Source organism: Aulonocara stuartgranti, assembly GCF_965226115.1.
Source record: "Aulonocara stuartgranti genome assembly, chromosome: 13".
Classification (NCBI taxonomy): Eukaryota; Metazoa; Chordata; class Actinopteri; order Cichliformes; family Cichlidae; genus Aulonocara; species Aulonocara stuartgranti.
In genome coordinates, this window is record NC_138949.1 from 21,303,804 (window position 1) to 21,322,897 (window position 19,094).

The 19,094-nt window shown below is 39.0% G+C and overlaps 2 protein-coding genes across 7 annotated transcripts in view; one reads left to right on the forward strand and one right to left on the reverse strand.

The window, feature by feature from the left end:
- Nucleotides 1-8,541, forward strand: part of LOC309720348 (VPS10 domain-containing receptor SorCS3-like) — a 55,555-nt gene extending 47,014 nt beyond the window's left edge. The window contains exons 25-28 of one of the 2 annotated variants that reach the window (XM_082557189.1): nucleotides 304-409; nucleotides 498-658; nucleotides 6,124-6,208; nucleotides 7,003-8,541. In XM_082557189.1, coding sequence (XP_082413315.1) covers nucleotides 304-409; nucleotides 498-658; nucleotides 6,124-6,188 — 332 coding nt within the window. In that variant the 3' untranslated portion in view covers nucleotides 6,189-6,208; nucleotides 7,003-8,541. Of the gene's footprint in view, nucleotides 1-303; nucleotides 410-497; nucleotides 659-6,123 lie in introns of both variants that reach the window. The other variant, XM_082557188.1, reaches the window with a different exon arrangement.
- Nucleotides 8,542-10,208: 1,667 nt separating this feature from the next.
- Nucleotides 10,209-19,094, reverse strand: part of LOC309720420 (VPS10 domain-containing receptor SorCS1-like) — a 79,919-nt gene continuing 71,033 nt past the window's right edge. For 3 of the 5 annotated variants that reach the window (XM_082557342.1, XM_082557340.1, XM_082557339.1), the window contains 5 exons: nucleotides 18,449-18,583; nucleotides 15,113-15,212; nucleotides 14,647-14,755; nucleotides 13,464-13,618; nucleotides 10,209-12,178 (listed from right to left, as the gene is read on the reverse strand). In XM_082557342.1, the coding sequence (XP_082413468.1) occupies nucleotides 12,120-12,178; nucleotides 13,464-13,618; nucleotides 14,647-14,755; nucleotides 15,113-15,212; nucleotides 18,449-18,583 (558 nt within the window). In that variant the 3' untranslated portion in view covers nucleotides 10,209-12,119. The other 2 variants (XR_014280479.1, XM_082557341.1) reach the window with 2 other exon arrangements.

Consider the following 19,094-nt stretch of genomic DNA (forward strand, 5'->3'; position numbering starts at 1 on the left):
TCTCTGTGACGGGGAGAAAGATGGGCAGTGAGAGGAAATACTTTGAATATTGCATCTCAGCATTTATAAAGCCATGACTATGCATAAGCTACTGCTGCATGCAGTATGAACCCTGGAGAGAAGCAGTGGACCTCCTAAAGGTGCTTTTTATGCCCTGAGGGGATAACATGTAGGGATATGCTCTTCATGACATTGGGTAATGAAGTAATATCCTTGGAATAGGACATGGTTTAGGAAAAAGTAATGAGTTTAACACATATTATGTAAAAAGTTTGGTGCTCATTTATGGTGTTTGGCTTTCAGCACCACTTGTGGACTCAAACTCACTTCCCAGTGGGTCGGCCATGCTGATGCTGCTCATCGTGGTGTTTGTTGGTTTAGCTGCATTCTTCATCTACAAGTTCAAAAGGTATGTTTACTGAGATAACGAAGTAAATACTGTTGAACTCACTTGATAATCAAAAGCTAATCATCTTTATTGCTCTGCTGTCTCTTAGGAAAATCCCTTGGGTCCACGTTCAGACTGAGGACAGCCATGAGAAGGATCCAGAAGTGATAAGCACAGTCGGTCAGAATGACACCATGTCCAAGGTCAAGCTCAGTGAGTTTCCCTCCCAGAAAGAACTCATGGAAAAAGAGCTGGAGGCAAGGAACATAGGTAACCCTTTCAAAATGCCTTTACTGCAGGCAAACTGTGACTGTGTTGTTGAAAAATGTGCTGTAATTATTACTAATGGAGTAGTGACATAAAATCTACATTCTAATGAGGCTGCACTACTGTGCAAAAGTTGTGAGGCATCCCTCTTTTCTATATATGTTGCTTCCAAGTACCCATGCTATGTCTAATTTTTTTTAATGGTCAGGAGCAATAATTCTCCAGGCTTTCTGAAGGTCTTTCAAAGTTTTTCTTTTGACATTGGTTGCTTTTTTTACTTATTTTCAGTGCAGCTCTTGTACCTGACCATTTTCAGAGTATTTTCATGAACCACTTAACACTGAGGTATAAATCATTTAACCTTAAAAAGGCTCTTGGCTTACAGAATTAACAGTGTTGTATCTACACATCACAGAAAACCTAACAAAGAACCAATTTTAAATTGTATTGTTTGGCACTTTGTTAGCCTGTCAAAAAATGTAATTTGTATGAAAAATGTTAACAATATAGATTGAAAAACACAAAATATTACTTTTTGCAACAACAAGGTGATTCTTATGGTGCTATTAGCAAAAAACCTGGCAGATTGCAGCGATCTGTGCAGTGTATCCTTAAAAAAAGTTGAGGAAACTGGTCTCATGGAGTAATCAGGCCACATTTGAAGTTTTCTGTTCAAATCATAATCAATATGAATGGAGGAGGTCAGAAGTGAGGTACAACAGTGAGTGTCTACAGGATAGAAAAAGCACAAATTGAAATAGTAGCAGTCACAGATTGGCCTCCTCAGAGTCCAGATCTCAACATTATTGAAGGATTTTGGGATCATCTTGATAGAGAACAGGAACAAAAGGCAGCCAACATCCAAATAAGAGCTTTGAAAGTCCTTCAAGAACCCTGGAGAACTATTCCTGAAGACTACTTAAAGAAATTACAAGAATGCTGCTAAGAGAGTTAAAGATGATCAGGTCAAATATTCACTTTCAAGCTTGTTCCAATTGTGCAAGCTCTGTTTCTGCCTTACATACTGTATTAACATGTTAGATCATATATTTCAATAAAATGCTGGACCTACTTTATGTTAAAACATAGTGTGTAAACATATAGTATAAATGTCAAATAGTCAAGTACAGTATAAGTTCCCCACGAATGTACTTTGTTGCTTTCAATCATTGAAGAGACAGTGTATCATGATGCAAGCTTTTATTTCAGGCCCACATTAAGAGTATATGAGAACCTACTGTGATTATTTTTTAATGTAATAATATGTATTTTATTAATACGGGGTTTAAAGGCTGAATGTTATTGTAAAAGACAGATGCTGATTAACTTTTTATTGCCCTAAAAAACATCACTGAGCATTTGAATAAATCTGAAATTTAATATAGCGTAGACTCAAAATACGAGGATGTTCTTTTTGCTCTTATTTAAAATGGCATGTTTTTTATTTTTTTAGTGAAACTACTCAAAAATACATTAGAATTCAGTGCGTGTCTGAGGTGCTGCGACGTCTTTATCAATGCTGTGTGTCATATTTTTGCAATTTGCACAGCCCGAGCACAACTGCAGCATCTGCACAGAAACCAGATATCACCATGACAAGTTAACTTTTTGATTGCTATGCTTGACATCCGCTGTGATGTCTTTTAGATGAGAACTATTCAGTCCCTGCAGACGGTGTGGACTGTTTGACAAAACTAGCATTGCAGTGCTCCTGACACAGACATGTGGGCTGCAGGCCTTTTTTCTGGTCACTCAGCACTTTGGCTGTTCTTCATTTCTCAGCTGTTTCAACCAAGTCCTTGCTGATCTGAAACAAATTGACTCCTTTTTAGTTGCTTTCGAGAGTGTTTATTTAGAAAAGGGCAGAGCAGCATGGGGCCTTTAATCTGTGGCTCGCTATGCTAAATGAATTTACAACCTGCTGCTTAAAGATTTCATTAGTACTCATCAGCTTGGTTTGATTTTCATGTATTCCAATTCTGGCTGAGATATAAATGTTCCCAGAAAGCTGAGTCTGCTGTATTCGGTTTTCACTATTTTACAGGAACGTTATAAAGTCTACCATCTGTTAGTCCAAGTCGCTGTTCAGCTTACTGCAGGATTAATATGATTGTTCATCTGTTTTGAGTATTGCCATCGATGATTTACCTACACAATTTTGTGAACTCTTTTTAAAAATGTGGAATAAATAGAGCACATTTGTTATACAGTACTGAACCTTCCATGTCTTGTAAGGCAGGTCTTCCACCAGCCAGTGGGAAATATTTCCTTAGAGAGTTTAATTTAATTAATGTGTGGGTTCAGTGATTTTATGTGTCCTCACTTTAGTCCAAATATCCTTACATGCTTTAAAACGAAGAAGAATCTCTTATCACTGGTAGCTGTCACAATGCCGCTGAAGCTATTAAGTAAAATTACAGTCAGAATTCATGAAGGTTAAAAGGAAGATTTGAATGTTTCAAGCAGTATCTGACAGACTTAAATGAACATTTTTTTGGCAGCTTAGTTAAGGACTTTCATTTGATATATGTTAATACTAAATGATTAAAATGACAGCTCATATGGGCTCCGTAGAAAATTACAGTTGAGTTGAAATGGGGATTAATTATGCTGGAAAGGGGATTCATGTATGATACATTATACAAGACAGGAAGTTGTCAGGACCAGTCTTCCTAGCAATCAACTAAGGAAGACAAGTTAGAATTCTCTGATTAGCATTTGTACGTACAAAATTGATGCTGTATGTGGAAAAAGGAAACTGTTTTTGAAAGGAGGATGAGGCTTGTACTGCATGTAACCTCCAAAAATTACACCTGAATTCACTAGACTCAGTGTAGGAGTATCAAATGTCATCTCTTGGTCAAAGAGACAAAACACTGAAGCAGTAACTTTTGAAGAGCACCTCTCATTCGGCTACATAATTGGTCACAGCTATCAGTCTCGGGTGTATCCTGCATGTGCTCCATTGATGGTTACTCTTAAGTGACATCCTTAAATCGATTCTGAGTTGTTTTCTAATAATAGTGTGTCAAAAGGCAATGTGACAGGACAGCTTGAAAGGTGTTCTTATTGATGAACCTACAGAGAATTAACCTCTGACTCTGCAGCTCCCCTCAGCTTTGCAGGGCTTTACAGTGGACTTAACCTTAACTATGCAATCTGCAACTAGCATGTTGAGTCCACTGTTATTGTGAAAAGCTCTAAAAACACCAGCAGCTCAGCACCAAACAGCAGTAGTCAAGATTAAAAGTTAGATGGCAAAAATACTGAGACATTTTGCAGCTATAAAAACTTTATAGGAGACCAAACACAGAGCTGAAAGAGGAGATCGTGTTATTTTGTAACAACTGGTTGTGCAAAGTAACATGTTTACTGAAAAACAATTGGCCACATAAATCTGAACAGATCTGTATATTAATTATTTTTGCTTTCCAAAGCAACCACAAAAATGGTTCATTGCAGCTTCATTAGTAATGTTTGTTATGTGTTGGTCTGAAATAAAATAGAACCATCTAGATTTGAAACAAAACCTAACTAGAATAAGAATCATTTGATATAGAAATGGAAGTTAACATGTCTGAAAACATATTAACTCATTTCTGTGTCTTTACAGCAGCCATCCAGACAGAAGGAAATAAGTATACTGCTCAAAAAAAATCCATGAAACGCTTAAGTCAAACACCACATCTTGATGAATGACATATCTAAGTTGTAACTATTTACTGATGTATAATCTATAATTTGTTGCAAACAAAATGATGCAACGACATCAATTGTAACCAAAATCATCAGCCCTGGCCTGGTAATATGAGAGCCAGTCAGTGTATCACTGCCTTAAATGCCCTCTGGACACATGAGAGCAATGTAGACCGGCATAGGGTCTGACAAAAGTTCTGAGGATTCCCTCCTGGTACCAAACAGCAGTCTGTGTATGCAGGTCTGTATGACCTTGCAAGGATAAGGATAAGATCATCACTGACCCACGCGAAAACTTGTAATGCCGGATGATGTTTCAGACATCATAAAGTTTCCCATGGTGTCTCCAGACTCTTTGACTCATTGTCAGAGCGAACCTGCTTTCATCTGTGAAGCCAACAGGGGATCAGAGGTGGATACTGCCAATTTTTGCATTCTTTGGCGTATGCCAGCCAAGCTGCACGGTGGTGGGCTGTGAGCACAGGTCCCACTAAAGGACTTCAGTCCTTCATCCCAGTCTCCCGTAGTCTGTTCCTGACAGTTTGGTCAGAAATATGCACAATGAGCCCACTAGAGGTCATTCTGTAAGGCTCTGGCAGTGCTCCCCCTGTTTCTCCACACACACAGGAGCAGAGGCCGATCCTGCTTCTTGGTTGATGCCCTTCTTCGGTCTTGTCCACCTCTCTGCATGTATTAGCCAGTCTTTTGGTATCATGTCCACAATCTTGAGACTGTCCTTAGACATACACCAAAGTTTTTGTGATGGCATGTATGGATGCGCCATCCTGGGGCAGCTACCTGTGCAGCCTGAATGGGCTGCAGGTATTGTTTCATGCTACCAGTAGTGACAAGGACACTAATAAAAAGCAAAATAAGAGAAAAATCAGTCGGGGGGGATAAGGAGAGAGCAACTGTCTGTGACCACCTCCTGCAGAAACATTCCTTTTTTAGCAGCTGTCTTGTTGTTGCCTCTCCAGTGAACCTGTTGTCACTTTCACTGTTACCAAAGCAGGTGAAATGGATTTAGAATAGTTTATGCTTCCTAACTGAACAGACTGATAAACTTGATGTTTAACCAACTGTGTTATACTGTGACAATCAAGTGTTCTGCTCATTTCTTTGAGCTGTGCTTTTAGCTTTATAGAGGTGAAAGAGCTCCCTTTAGTTAATATACAGTTACTGTTTCTGGTTCATTTTAAAAAGCACTAGAATTCCGATCTCAATTTTAAAGCTCATTTTATCTTTTATATTAAATACTCAATTTGCTGCAGGCTACACAAGTTTTACTCTTAAAACATCCCTCTTATAAGATTAATTTAAAGCTAAAAAAAATCTGTATGTCTTTTGTAAATCTGAACTGACAGCCAGGTCTCCACCTTAATGAATTTATTGCAGGTTATTACTTATGAGAATGAACATGAAATTAGGTTCAGGCTGCTCTATACAAATGGCTGAATTTATTGAACTGAGATGTTTGAGACGCTGAAGTTCAACTTTCGAATAAGCCAGTGTCTGCACGATCTGAATGACCGCACTTGTCACGGCGATTGTATCTTATCAGCCTACCGTCATCACCAGCTCAGCCCTGCTCGGATAAGCCATGTTCTTTTAGTGTGTTTCAGGCAAAATGCATGAATGATGCAATTAAATATAAAAGCCTCTACAAGCCATTTAATTAAAAAACACAAAAAAACCAAATCATGCCACAGCAGTCCCCTGCTATTTTATTTACTCAGTTTAATAATTTGTTCACCTCTTCTTCTTTTTTTCAGGTGGAATTGGCAGAAATATGGAGAGAATTGTTACAAGGGAATTTCCTAACTGTACTAATGTCTAAGACATGAGCTCTGTTACAGAGTAAGTACTGATTGTTGTGTTTCAATTGTGCTGAAATAGTTTTATTTACTGGTCTTTTTTTTCCTTCTTTGTTTTCATGCCAATAGCTGCTATCGTTCCGAGACATGTTTTTTTTTATTCATGTGGATAGAATAAGCATCTAGTTTACAATACCAGATGATAAAGATGAATCCACTGAGCCAGACTACAGGGCCTCTAGTTTGGGGACAGTTAATGCTGAAATGTGTTAATAAGTGCAGCAACAAGCAAAAAGTAAGTGGCGTCAAGACTCCCTCGCTCTTTACCACATGCCATGGATCCTACATTGCTAATATGAACATTATTAATATTATGAATACTCAGATGATGTTGTGCTGCTTTAAATATTGTTTTACTCCTTTTGTATAGTATTTGGGAAATACATGGCCGGGCACTAGAAAACAAATACCCCGGAAGCTTTGGTAGGTGCCCTTCTAGAGAAAACAGTGTTAGGAATATATGGGTATAATGTTAATAAGAAGGAGGATATTATTAATGGAGAGGTTAGTACTAGAGAGAGGATGGATAGGCTTTACTATAGTTTGTAAACTCGACATTGATTTCTCAGTGGTTGTCGTAAGGAGACAGCCCTGTGGGAATATTAGAATACTAAACAAGGCTGGAAAATACTGATTCCATCTAATAAAAAGGTTCTGCTGCATTCATATTTATCTCTATCATACTAATTTGACTAAAAATGATCAACTCTGTCAATTACAATATTTTACTTTATTCATACTTTTTGTTTACTTTTTCCTCTTTGTTACATCCTGAAGAGCCGTGTCCACACAGGGAGCAATTCATGCATCTGAAACCAACAGTTGGTTGCTAGCGATCATTCCAGGCTCTGGTTGCCTCGGTTATGCTCTGTATTGATTACCAGGTTGTAAGTCAATCACCAGCATCTCTCTGGTAGTCACTTCAATCGATTGCCTCAATTTTGAGAAAAGTTTATCTTGGACTTGTCCACTTTGCTTTGTTAGCAGTTTTTTTGATCTATAGTCACTTGAGGTTGACTTTGTGGTCTCTGGTCACAGCACTGCTGAGAATCACTTGTTGTGCGGACACAGCTTTAATGGATAGTCAACCCATCCAACAAAGACTTGCATGATGGGGCAGATTACATTCTGCTCTTCCTTCATAATAGCTCAGTTGCACTAGTATAAAACTAGCACTGCAACCCCATTATGACTATGAAAAATGGGTGGTGGCCTTGTGATTGCATCAGATTTTTTTTGCATTTGGCGACCAATTGCAAATAAGAAGCAGAAGTTGAGCATGCAACACCTTCAACCTTTGTCTCTAAACAATCATGGCCTGACTCAGACTGAGTGCAGTCACCTTCAGACAGGTTAGCAAAGGTTTGCATAAAACTGCAGTCTCATTTATAAACATAGATTGCAACACAATGCAATCAATCTGAGTCAGTCTGCACCAATGAGCACAACTCATCTGCGGCGCATCTCTTTGAAATAGGAGACATGACTCAACTGGTTGCCAACAAGTTGTATTCTGGTTATATCTCTATATGAAAGCAAGGTTGCTGACCATCTCTGTCATTTTGCAGCAATGATGTCATTATTTGTGGAGGAAATTCTGTTTCAGATCTATGAGGTTCTGGCCGAACTCTGTAAATAGTTTGTGTGAATTTCCGTTTGATGTGAATTTCTGTGTATGTAGAGCCAGCTCCATTCAAACTGAAAGCAGACTGACCGTTTTATTGCTGTCTTCATCCACCAAAGGCAACTGACTGCGAGTGGTTGCAAACCTGGTCCCTGTCTTTGAAACAATCATTTCAGGTGACAAGATCATCATTGTACACAGTCTCAGTAATTTTGGCTCACGTCACTGTTTTCCTGAGTGTGACTATAATATAAGACAAAAATATAATAGATTGTTTGATTTTTTTTTAAATCATATAATTTATTCTATTAACCTCTTAAACTTTATGCTCAAGCTAAACGTTACCATCCTAAAACTAGAGGTCTTTGAGTTGTAGATATAATGCTTATGCATACATATGTGACTGTTGGTAAAGAGTATAAGACAGGGATGTATGTTTCTGCTCTGTTAGATAACATGGTGCTTTCAATGACTGTTTCTCAGAATATGGTATACAACATCATGAAAGTCTGGCCTTACAAGGGGAAATATCGACAACATGTACATAGAATAAGATGGAATTTAAATCTGTACACTAGCATCGTCATACATTGTCGTTAAGGCAGCCCACTGAGCAGGCAGTTGTGTCTTTCCTTGATTTTAAGTCTCACAGCAAGATGTATGTCCACTTTTTTAATTTCATTGGGGGTTTTTTTTTTCGTTTGTTTTTTTTTTTTTACAGTAGCATGCCCTAATTATCTGTGATAAGACTATAAAAGACTTTTATTGGGGTGAGCCAGTACTGTATATATAAATATATATATATAAATATATATCATTGTGATTTTAAACTTTACTTGACACATTAAACAAACTATTAAACACCTTGTCTTATAGTCTAGTTGTGCATTTGCCCAGAGTTGTGCATGAAACATGAAACTTCTATGATATTGTTCCTTTTTGTCGATTATATAAAATCGTCTTGTTTGGAATCACATTTCTTACTGTGAACAAATTGCCATTTTGAAATTGTTCAAAATAAATGTATTTTTATATGGAATTATGTTTTGTATTATGCATACACCCACAGTAAGCCTAACAGTGGAACATGTAAGATTAAGAAATGGCTCGCAGTGCTTACAAAAAATGTTGGGGTTGTCATGACACAAACCTAAAAACCAAAGGGTTCGAGAAGCTTCTCTTTAACAGCACTACCACAGCCTTATCTGAAACACAGGTGCCATGTAGCAGCCAGTGTATCAGGCTCACCACAGCACTTTTAATGATCCCACAGAGGCTCTGAAGTCAGATTTAATGGGCAGAAGTGTGATAACACCCATGTGAAGATTCCCATCTGACGTTTAGACTGAGCTTCATTTTACCTCTAACACTCTATCATTCAAGTTGCCAGTTATAGCTGGTTTCTTTTTAATGGGAACAATTACTACGGCTGTGGTCAAGTGATGAAAAGCAGATGTTAGTACGGAGGTATTAGTATGATTTCTTCTCTGAGTTACAAAAGAAATGTGAAAGACAGTGAGATTGGAGCATAAAACACTGTGGTTGATTGGCTGAAATATGTCTTCACACACAAAGCTGCAGCAACCAGGACCTTGTTTCTGTGTTTTGCATTTTGTTTGCCACTTCAACGGCTTCATATCGCACACCAATCTTCATCACTCCAACAGCCATCAACGCCCCGAGAGTCTTATTCTCGCTCCTGCTCTCAGTCTGAATTAACACCAAGGCCTTTCTCTAACTGCCCTGGGATGTTCGGCAGTGCACAATCAAATTGAACGGTGACAATCACTAATGGATGATTCGCTGCAGCCAGACACTGTAATGTAGCACTCAATGAAAGGAAACATGCTCATCAATTTCACACTGTGGCTAACACAATATTGCTGTGGGTTATTGTTGTGGGACATTTTTCATTCAAGGTGCTACCCAGACTGGGAAAATCTTCCTTGTTGATTTTGTGTGTGTGTGTGTGTGTTGATTTCCTGGAGAGGGGATAATTAATTTGTTGCACAGTGGGAGAGCCAAGGAACTATCCCATTAGAATCACTCCAGGCTACTTGGTGCTTTTCATTGTCCTCTCGCTCTGCCCCATTGTATTATGCAAATGGCTGCACTGAAACTTCAGGCATGCTAAGCAACACTTGTTAAGAGACAAAGAAGAAGAAGCAACTAATTCTACAATGTGAGCGTGCCTATCAATCAAAAGTACCAATTTGTGATAGACTCACAGTCGGCTAGGGTAGAGCCTTACTTTTGCTCCTCATGAGCCTTGCTGATTGACTTTGCATAGCCTGCGAGTTAACTACGTGGTTTAAACAGCAGAAATATAGCAGCCACACTGCAATCCTTTTGTGTTTCTTCTTTATTATTTATGTAATTATGGTTACTTCTGCAAGATCAAATGAAAAACACAGTAACAACCCACTGAATAATCACATCACTTATAATGAATGATTAGTCTAGCCCGTTGAGAAACATAACATTTTCCAGTTCACATTGTTAACATTTCTTTTCTTTTTTTTTTAACCTAAGACATATTTAGGTAGCTTGAAATAGAAAAAAAAGGTCATGCAAATATGTTCACAATCGTATTCACAGGTTAATTATTTGGACTTAACAAAAAATAGTTGTTAAATAAATAACAAGCACAAAGAAAAAAAAAATCTTCAGATGACCATGTGGAGAGATGAGAGTTTGTCTGAAGACGAGTTTATTTATGCTTCAGGCTCAATTGGAGGATTGGAGGGAAGAAGTATGGAGAAGCCTCTAGTCAATTTGTCTTACTGACATATGATGCTGACAACACTTAAAAAGAAAAGTTTGATGAAGAAGAACTTTAGTACTTATCCCAAAGAGACAGCAGCTGACCAAAGCAGTGTGCGTAGGCTGAGCCTTGTTGACAGGAGATATGTCTTCTCTATCTCTGTGTCCCTTGCAGCGAACGAGATGAACAAATCTGCAGGCTTTTGTCCGCCGAGTCCTTGGGGGTAAACCTTAAACAGACTGCAGGCTCCCGTGCATTGCAGTAAACCGAGGAAATGCTATGTGTAGATGTCGGTATCATCTTAATATCATAAACAGTCCAGAGTAAATAAAAAGTGAATTACAATAATCCAAAAATCCACAGTTTCACTCTTTTCCTATAAAAAGGCACCACATCCTTCACAGTACCAGCAGTTCAAAGAAAATATGAAAAGTAAGTAATAATTGTGTCAAGGAGGCGACAAACTGAAAATAAACCTTGATCTAATAACTAAAGTGTAAATTTAGCGCTTTTTTACTGCATTACAGTGAGTGTCTGCTGCAGTGTTATTATTCTGAAAATTTACATTTTGTTCTCTGTATAGAAACCCGAATACACCAGAAATGCTTCTGGCAATGAATAAATACAAAGTGTAAAAGTCACTGTTTTGTGCAACAGTTAAAGTTGACCGTATGACAATCAAATATAAGACTACCGTTGCAATAATAGCCCAAAACAATGATTTAGAGCACTAATGTGTTGTTCGCGTTAAAGCAGGGTAACATTTATGACGTTAGCATTCATTCCGCTGCCTTCATTGTCACCAAAATGACTTATTTGAGTCTACTAGACAAGAGGGATTGCTCGGATTTTCATCTGCTGTGCATACCCATCTACTGTAATCTTCTGTTCTTATTTTTGTTATGACACATATTATAACATTTTGAGCGGCACAGAGGCAGGCTTGATGGAATACACAGATCTGGGACTAGGAGCTCTCCTTCATCTCCTGGATATTGCAAGCTTTCATTTGATGAGAATCTCCTGATAAGATTTACTGATTGTACAGAGCTTAATGAATCTGCTTCCCTCACTGTCTTACTCAGATAAGCTATTTCCACATAGTTAAATAAAGTAAACTCCACAAACACAAGTCCAAAAACAGAAACGGTAGAATATTTTGAGATATGATTACACATCACTCCCATTTGATATTTTCATATTTGGGCAGGCGCAGCTGTAACCAGCTGAGACTTCTTCCATTATGGATGTACATTATTTACATAAAAAGATCAGTGTCCTTGCAAAAATACAAGTATTTCAGTCAAAAAGTGTTCCTTTTCAAGAAGCAAGTATAAATCTGTACAGTCTCCTCAGAGGGATTAGGCAGCACAGTGTGAACTGGTCCATCCATGCATGGGTAGCAAAACACTCGAGACCATTCATTGTGACCGTGGTTTCATAGCTTGCTGGAAGTAACTGCCAAAGAAGATGTATTGCTTTCGAGTCGGTCATAGACTCTCAACATTAAAACACATGGGGTGCTTCATCAGAGAGCTTGATGTCTGTGTGAGATGGCAGGTAGCCTGGCGAGGGAGAAGAAAGGAAAGCGACACGGGAGGAATTTTATGTATGCTATTTGCATGAGGGTGTATTTTTGCAGGCAAACACATTTATCTTGGATGGGTCGATTGTTTAGCTACGCGTGGAGGTAAATCAACCGGAACTTCATATATATTTCTTGATGAAAATGCTTTCACCACTCTGCTTCTTTGCAGCTGTACTAATTATTTTATTGGGTCAAATAATTCACCGAGACATTCTCATCACTTTAGCTCACACTTGGTTGTGCTTCGCTTACCTGTGCGTGCTAATACCTCACTGTGCCAAAGTCAGGCTGGCAAATACATAAATACATAACACAAAATAATAACTCTGTCTTGGCAACTCGTCTGACAATACACGGGGAGGAAAAATAGAATTGGCACTTAATAGTAAGCGAATATCAAGTCAGCGAGCTTTAACTTGTGGCCAGTGCTCCTGACTGCGACAATTTTCTTTAATGTTTCAAATATTTATTATTTACAAATAAAGACACGATGCCTTTCAGTGAACACAGTTTTAGCATGTCGCGATTAAGATATAGCTTTCTGATTTCCTAGCACGTGGCTAGTCATTTTTTTTGCCAAACATTTGGTTCATCTTTACTGAAGACACTGCTACATACAGTATCAAACAAGACGTCTTCTGGGAATCATACAATAAAAATGTATCAGGTGTAGCATCATGCGTTTGTCAATGTACATGTTCAAAACTATGATTCTTAATGGAAGAGCGTACTAGTCAACAAGAAATACCAGATTTATGTTGCACAGTTTCATTATTTCAGTTTCTCTGTGAATTTCCACTTTAAGTAACTCTCACTTTCGCTCCTGCCATGATTGTCCAGAAGATTCCACCAGGATAATCCTCTTTGAACTCATTATCTACATTTGCTCCCTTCAATTATAGCCCGTAAAGTAAGTGTGCCCTTTTTGGCTTCTTCACAGACACTGCTGTAAACCGTGTTTTATAGTTCATTCTGAATAAAAAAAATTTAAAAAACTGTTGACAGTGCTTTCTGTGGGATCTCCAAATTAATGGCGATAATGTCCCAGAAAAGAAACAAATCTTCTAAATGTCATTTTGTTATTGCTCTTAGCACTACAAATAAAATTCCAGTTACCTCAATTCTATCAGGTAAGTAATTATGCAGTTTTAGTGACAAGTACACCGCCGGCTTGGCTGCCTGGGAAGATGACACCTATTTTGTTGCTTAAAAAACTGATACAAGCTGAATAAAGCCTGTAGCTTTAACAAAGCGCTACACACCTCTGCTTTTTGAGTCCAGCTGTACATCCACGTGATCCAGTGCGGTCAGCTTGTCCCCCTCAGGGTTTGGGACGGCTATGGAGGTCACTGACGGGATGACCTCTTGTTCTTTGTCAGGCTGCTCTGCCGTGTATGTGTTCATGCCTGGGATCTTCCTGCAGGTCGTGCACAAGGTGGGGAAAGGGAAGCAAGTTAATGGAAACCTGCCATCAGGTCTGTTTCACTAATGCCTTCACTAGGCATAATGTGTCACGCACTATTTTTAACTGTTAAGGATGGGAGAGGATTGCTTGAAAGCTGGAAACTAGGGCATTTTGCATTCCACTGGGCATTGCTCTCTCACTTTTCGTATTGTTCACCTCACTTTTCAATCAATTTTTCATCCCCTCAGATGCATCCCCAATTCTGCTTAAAACTAACATCTTGCATTTCTAATTTCAGATTCACCCCCTTGTGTTTTTGTGCTGCAGCTGGTGCTGTGACATTTGGGGGAGCTTAAGAACTCCAAGTTGATTTCTTAATGTAGTAATTACTATCCATAAAGTTCAGCAGTGTTTGCTTTATAATGAGTAAAATTCCACAAACTACTGACGAACAAAACCATCCCCCTGTGATTGGCATGGGATTACCTCCAGCAGAGGATGCTATTTACTGTATGTCCCTCACTGTATAATGTGTGTTGTCTCAGGATTCATCTTCTCAACCTTTCCTGCCATTCTGCAGAGTATGCCTCACCTTGGATAGCTGTGTTTAGCATTTCCGAAAGGTCAACCCTCACATTGTCAGATAGATGAATATTGATAACTGCAGGACTCTGACACCCATTCAGCGCTCTGGGAGAATTGATTAGCCTGTCATTCCCTGTAATATTCTGCAGATTGAGACAGAGGGGAATTGTCTTATTTCTCAAGCTATTATTGTGTCGTGGATGTCCATAACTCAGAGATATATGGAGTCTGAATACTTCTGGAAAGTTTTAGGAGTTCGGCAGTTAGGTGCTTGCTTCTAGATAATGGGAGCAACCCTAAATAGGGCCGTGCGAATACACACAAACAAACAAAGCAATAACGTATTTTATCGCAGACAACTTCATGGATGCGTCTGCAAATCAGAGGGCTTATTTTTATGACTCCGCCTAACTTATCTTTCTCTGACTGTGCTCTGTCACCCAAGTATTTTGTACCTTTTAAATTTATATATAACAAAGGCAGCCAGGCCCATCAGGACAACTGACACCAGCATGATGACCGCCGTGCCGCTGTGGCCACTATCACTGCTGTCCACGAGAGGAGCTTTGAAGCAGAAAGATGGAGAAAATGAGCACATATGCAGGCCAAGATTATATAGCAATTCTGTTAAATATCAGTCAGCGCAGTATAAACAGAGAGAACATGGAAAACGAATACAACAATATGACAAAATACATAAGCTGTACTTTCCAGACTTCTGTTTAATTTTTAATAAGCATTTGAAAAGCTGAAAGCTCGTTCACATGTAGATCTCATTTTCAGCCTCAAACTAGAAGAACCGCACACAGTCTGGCCCCAACACGACCCCAGAAATGGGGTCTGGAACACATCTCTAACAAAAATGGATCAGACTGCCTGCCATTTGTTCAGGTAGGTGTGTGACAGACGCAGCAGGCTCACCTGGAGACAGCCGTGTGGCGTACACGTTTACCTGCACCCCCGGTTTGAGTGTGAACTGGATGAGGTCTTGGTTCAGAGCACTTAGCAGAACCTGAGAAAGCTATGACGAGAAGTGGCAGAGCGGAGAAGGCTCAGTTAGCGGCAGCTGTATAGGAATATTTCACAGTCATCAATATTTCAACCACAGCCATTCCATCCAACAGCTTGAATTATGGATCAGAGTTTTTGCTTCCTTCTAAAGAGGAGCAAATGGTGATGTGACACAGGGAAAACCAAACCTGCTGCACTGAAACCTAACAGGCTTTAATGGTGGGGGAAAAACCTTATCAGGTAACCAGGTGTTCTGCTTATGGTGTGGCAGTGACATTAAAAAATAATCTTCTGCCATTTCCATCACAGCGGGGAGTTTTTCAAACTATTTCCTTGTCATGCTTCCTTTTAAAGGGAATGTGATTTGCCCATTTATAGGTTCAGTGAGGCAACATTATTGGAAATCAAAGTGTGTTCTAATATCTTAAAATTGCTGTTTTAATTTTTCTCCCTGAAGAGACTCAAGTTCCCCTGCTTTTCACACCTTGATGAAGCAGTCATTTAGCAAGAGACCAAAATGCCTTCCCAGTGCCCATTTGAGTCCTTAGCCATGCCTCACTAATTCCATCTCGCTCTTTCTAAAATCTTTCCACTGGTTAAAATTAGACCGCTCTACACAGTATGAATAATTACTTTTTGTTCTAGTGGCATATCAGGGTCAGTAAATCTATTACACATTTTAATAAGCTCCTCCACACATGCACTCATCGATGCACATGTGTATGTGTTGGCGCTCACTCAGTGCCTCCACATTGCAAGTCATTCACTGGAGATGAGAACAGTGAACTGAAGATTTATTACCCTATTGTCTGTGAGGTTCTGCCAGGTAATCAGACAGGCTTTAGATAAATACATCTCTTTAATTCCCAATCCCAGCCGCCTGCCCCAGATTGTCTCCTTTCTCGATGGTGCCAATTATATGATGCATCAATGTAATTAAATACCTATTAACGTAGTTCAAGACTGACTGTGAGCCAGCAAAATTATGTTTACTTGTGATACATTGTAGTCTCTTCCGTTATGAATAAATGAGCTTGTCTAGCTTTAAAAAAACATCTCTGTTTTATTGCTTTGTTTACCTATTTGATAGCTTTTCCGAACATGATGCACGATACATTTCCAGGAATATTATTTCACAGCAAGAAAATAACAACCACGAAGCCCGGGCGGCTTAAAATAAAGTTGTTATCGTTACCCAAAGGTTTATGCAAGTCTCAAAACTTCACAGAGGTGACTGTCAGTCCAATTTCACATTCTGAGATACTCTGAGTGTTATTTCAGTGCGCTGATGGATGCAGCAGTGCTTTTACACGGGAAGGCATTGCCCTCTAGTGTTGACATAAAGTATTACATTTTAGGAGTGCCTGAAATACAATATGAATCAGTGGAATCACTGAAATAATTAACAGTTTAGTGATACAGATTTAAAATCAGTTTGGAGGTTCTGTGAAATAATACGCGTGATAAGGAAGAGAAATACTGATTAAATAGGGGTATACTCAAAAAACAAGAAAGTGCATGAGGACAGACTATTGAGACGCTACTGAAAGATTGGCTCGTGTAAGAAAAGAGCCTATGGGGTCTATATAATAATAACAATGAGCCTATATGGAACACATTCCTCTTATTCACTGAGTTCTCACTTGATGGACTACACCAGAGTTTGTGCATGCTTTAGCCCAATTACCACAAAAAATGTACAGTCCTCATTACGGCTGACCTTTTCCAAGGCATAACATCATATTTTTCCTCACCACCAAGCAGCCAGTGGCATCCATTCATTTCACAATGGTATGAAAATGCATTTTCAGAGACTTTAAACTTGGCTGACTTCGGTAATCCATCACAATGAGCATCATGTCTGCATTTATTTTTGTCAGAGTTAACCTTAATGTTAGGTGGTGATGGAGTGCAGACTTTCCAAGTCAAGCTGCACTTAAAACTGTGTTACTATGCAACTATAATGTAACTCTGACAAAAATAAGAGCAGACATTATGCTCGTTTTGATGTATTGTCTTGCCAGAACAAGTTTCAAGTCTCCCCAAGTTGATGATTGGAATGGAAAAAAAAGGGAAACTGTGGCACCAAAGAAGGCAGAAGACATTTTAAGAAGTAATAAATAAAAGCATAAAATAATTGGATAATAATTAGGTAGTCTCTCGCATAACAGACTCTGTCTGTCAAACACATAAAAGAAAAGAAAAACTGGAAACAGGAAATAATAGTCAGTAGTCAGAGATAAGAGAGGGGGAATTTGTGCAAATACAATTTCATTTCAGCGCACACATACTTCCAGTACTGTGGACAAACAGAGAGAAAGGGAAGTTAAGATGTAACTCTCCTTAAAACACTTCTCCAATACATATAACCAAGGACTCTAAAAACAGCTTGATGCTCCACATCAATCGGAAATTGGAGAAAGAATCTTAGATAATTAGGGATGATTGCAGCAATATATGAGAAACTGAAATTTATGCAAAGAGTTTCTCAGGGGGGGGAAAAATCAATGCAGGAGGCAGTGTGGTGAAAAAAAAAATTGCAGACCACTTTCATTTTTATCCTTTAGCTTAAGACTATGGTATGGTAAATACAATGTTCTGTGTATCTGCAAAGCAAGATGCAACCCTGTGGTGACAGAAACTGTTCTGAGTTTTCGTCTGGGTTTGTATTTTTTGAAAGCAGGAGATAATGATGTCTGGTTTCCGAATGTTATTTTCTAGTTTATCAAGAGTTTTGTGATTCAGCCTCAGTCTGTCTTGTCCCCGGTCCCGGTGTCAAGCCTGTGAGTCTTAGTTTTGTCTCTGTGGTTATCTTACTTCCTGTTTTACTTCAATAGTCTCCTAACACATTCAGTTTTGCTTCCCTTGTCTCATTTGTCTAGATTAGTGTCACCTGTGTTCACACCTGTGGCCTGTCCTCTTGTTACCTCATGTGTATTTATGTCCTCAGTCCAGTCAGTGAGTTTATGTGGTGTTTTTAGAGTGCTACTTTTGGGTCCTCTCCTGCCTGCTAGACAGCTGCAGTGATAGAAAGATATGTTTTTAATACTTAGCTTATACTGATAGCTCAACAATCCTGTATGACACTCTGAAGGAAAGGAGGCATTCTCCTGAGATGTTCTCTCCTGAGATGGTCTCTTAACTCCTCAACTTCTTGTATTTATTTATTTTCTTTTGTGGATTACAGAAAACCAAAGTGTACTGAGTATCTGTCAAGGACCATTATAGTGATTTATGAGACAGTACCTGATCCAGGTGTGCCCACTTTTCATCCATGGCTCTGTCACTTGGCCTCTTCTCAGGTACAATGAAAATCTCTGCTGTAGTTGGTAGCCCTGGAAGCACTGTGACCAGGAGCTGATCCTCACTGATTCCAGTGACCTTTTATAATAACAACAAAACCTCATTAAAAAAGGTTTTTGAACTGACACACTTTGAGGTGATAGTGTGCACTACGGCCCTGAAATACGATCCTTGGGGGTCATCTGTATTAACGAGTAAATTCTTTCTGCTTTCTGCTTCATATATCATTTGCCTAAGCACCAGTCACTGTCGAGGTATAATGCACGAATCAAGTTAAACATGCAAGTTCAATATGACAGTCTTTGGTAAAGGCCAGAGCTTTTAGTGCATTTGTGCCGTAACCAGAGGTCTGCTGTCAGTTTCTTGGTGCAAACTGTGGTCATATCTGACAAGACAGAAGGTCAAAGTGAATGTTTCATACTGAGGGCTACTGTCGGATATATATAGAGCTCAGTATCCAGGTCTTTTACATAACCCGCTGCTTTGATCACATCCCCACAGTGTCTGAAAGAGAAAACCAGGCACATTTAACCACAGTGTGGCTCTTTTTTACTAGAGGTTGTGGTGTTCTCTCACCGTCATTCTCTTC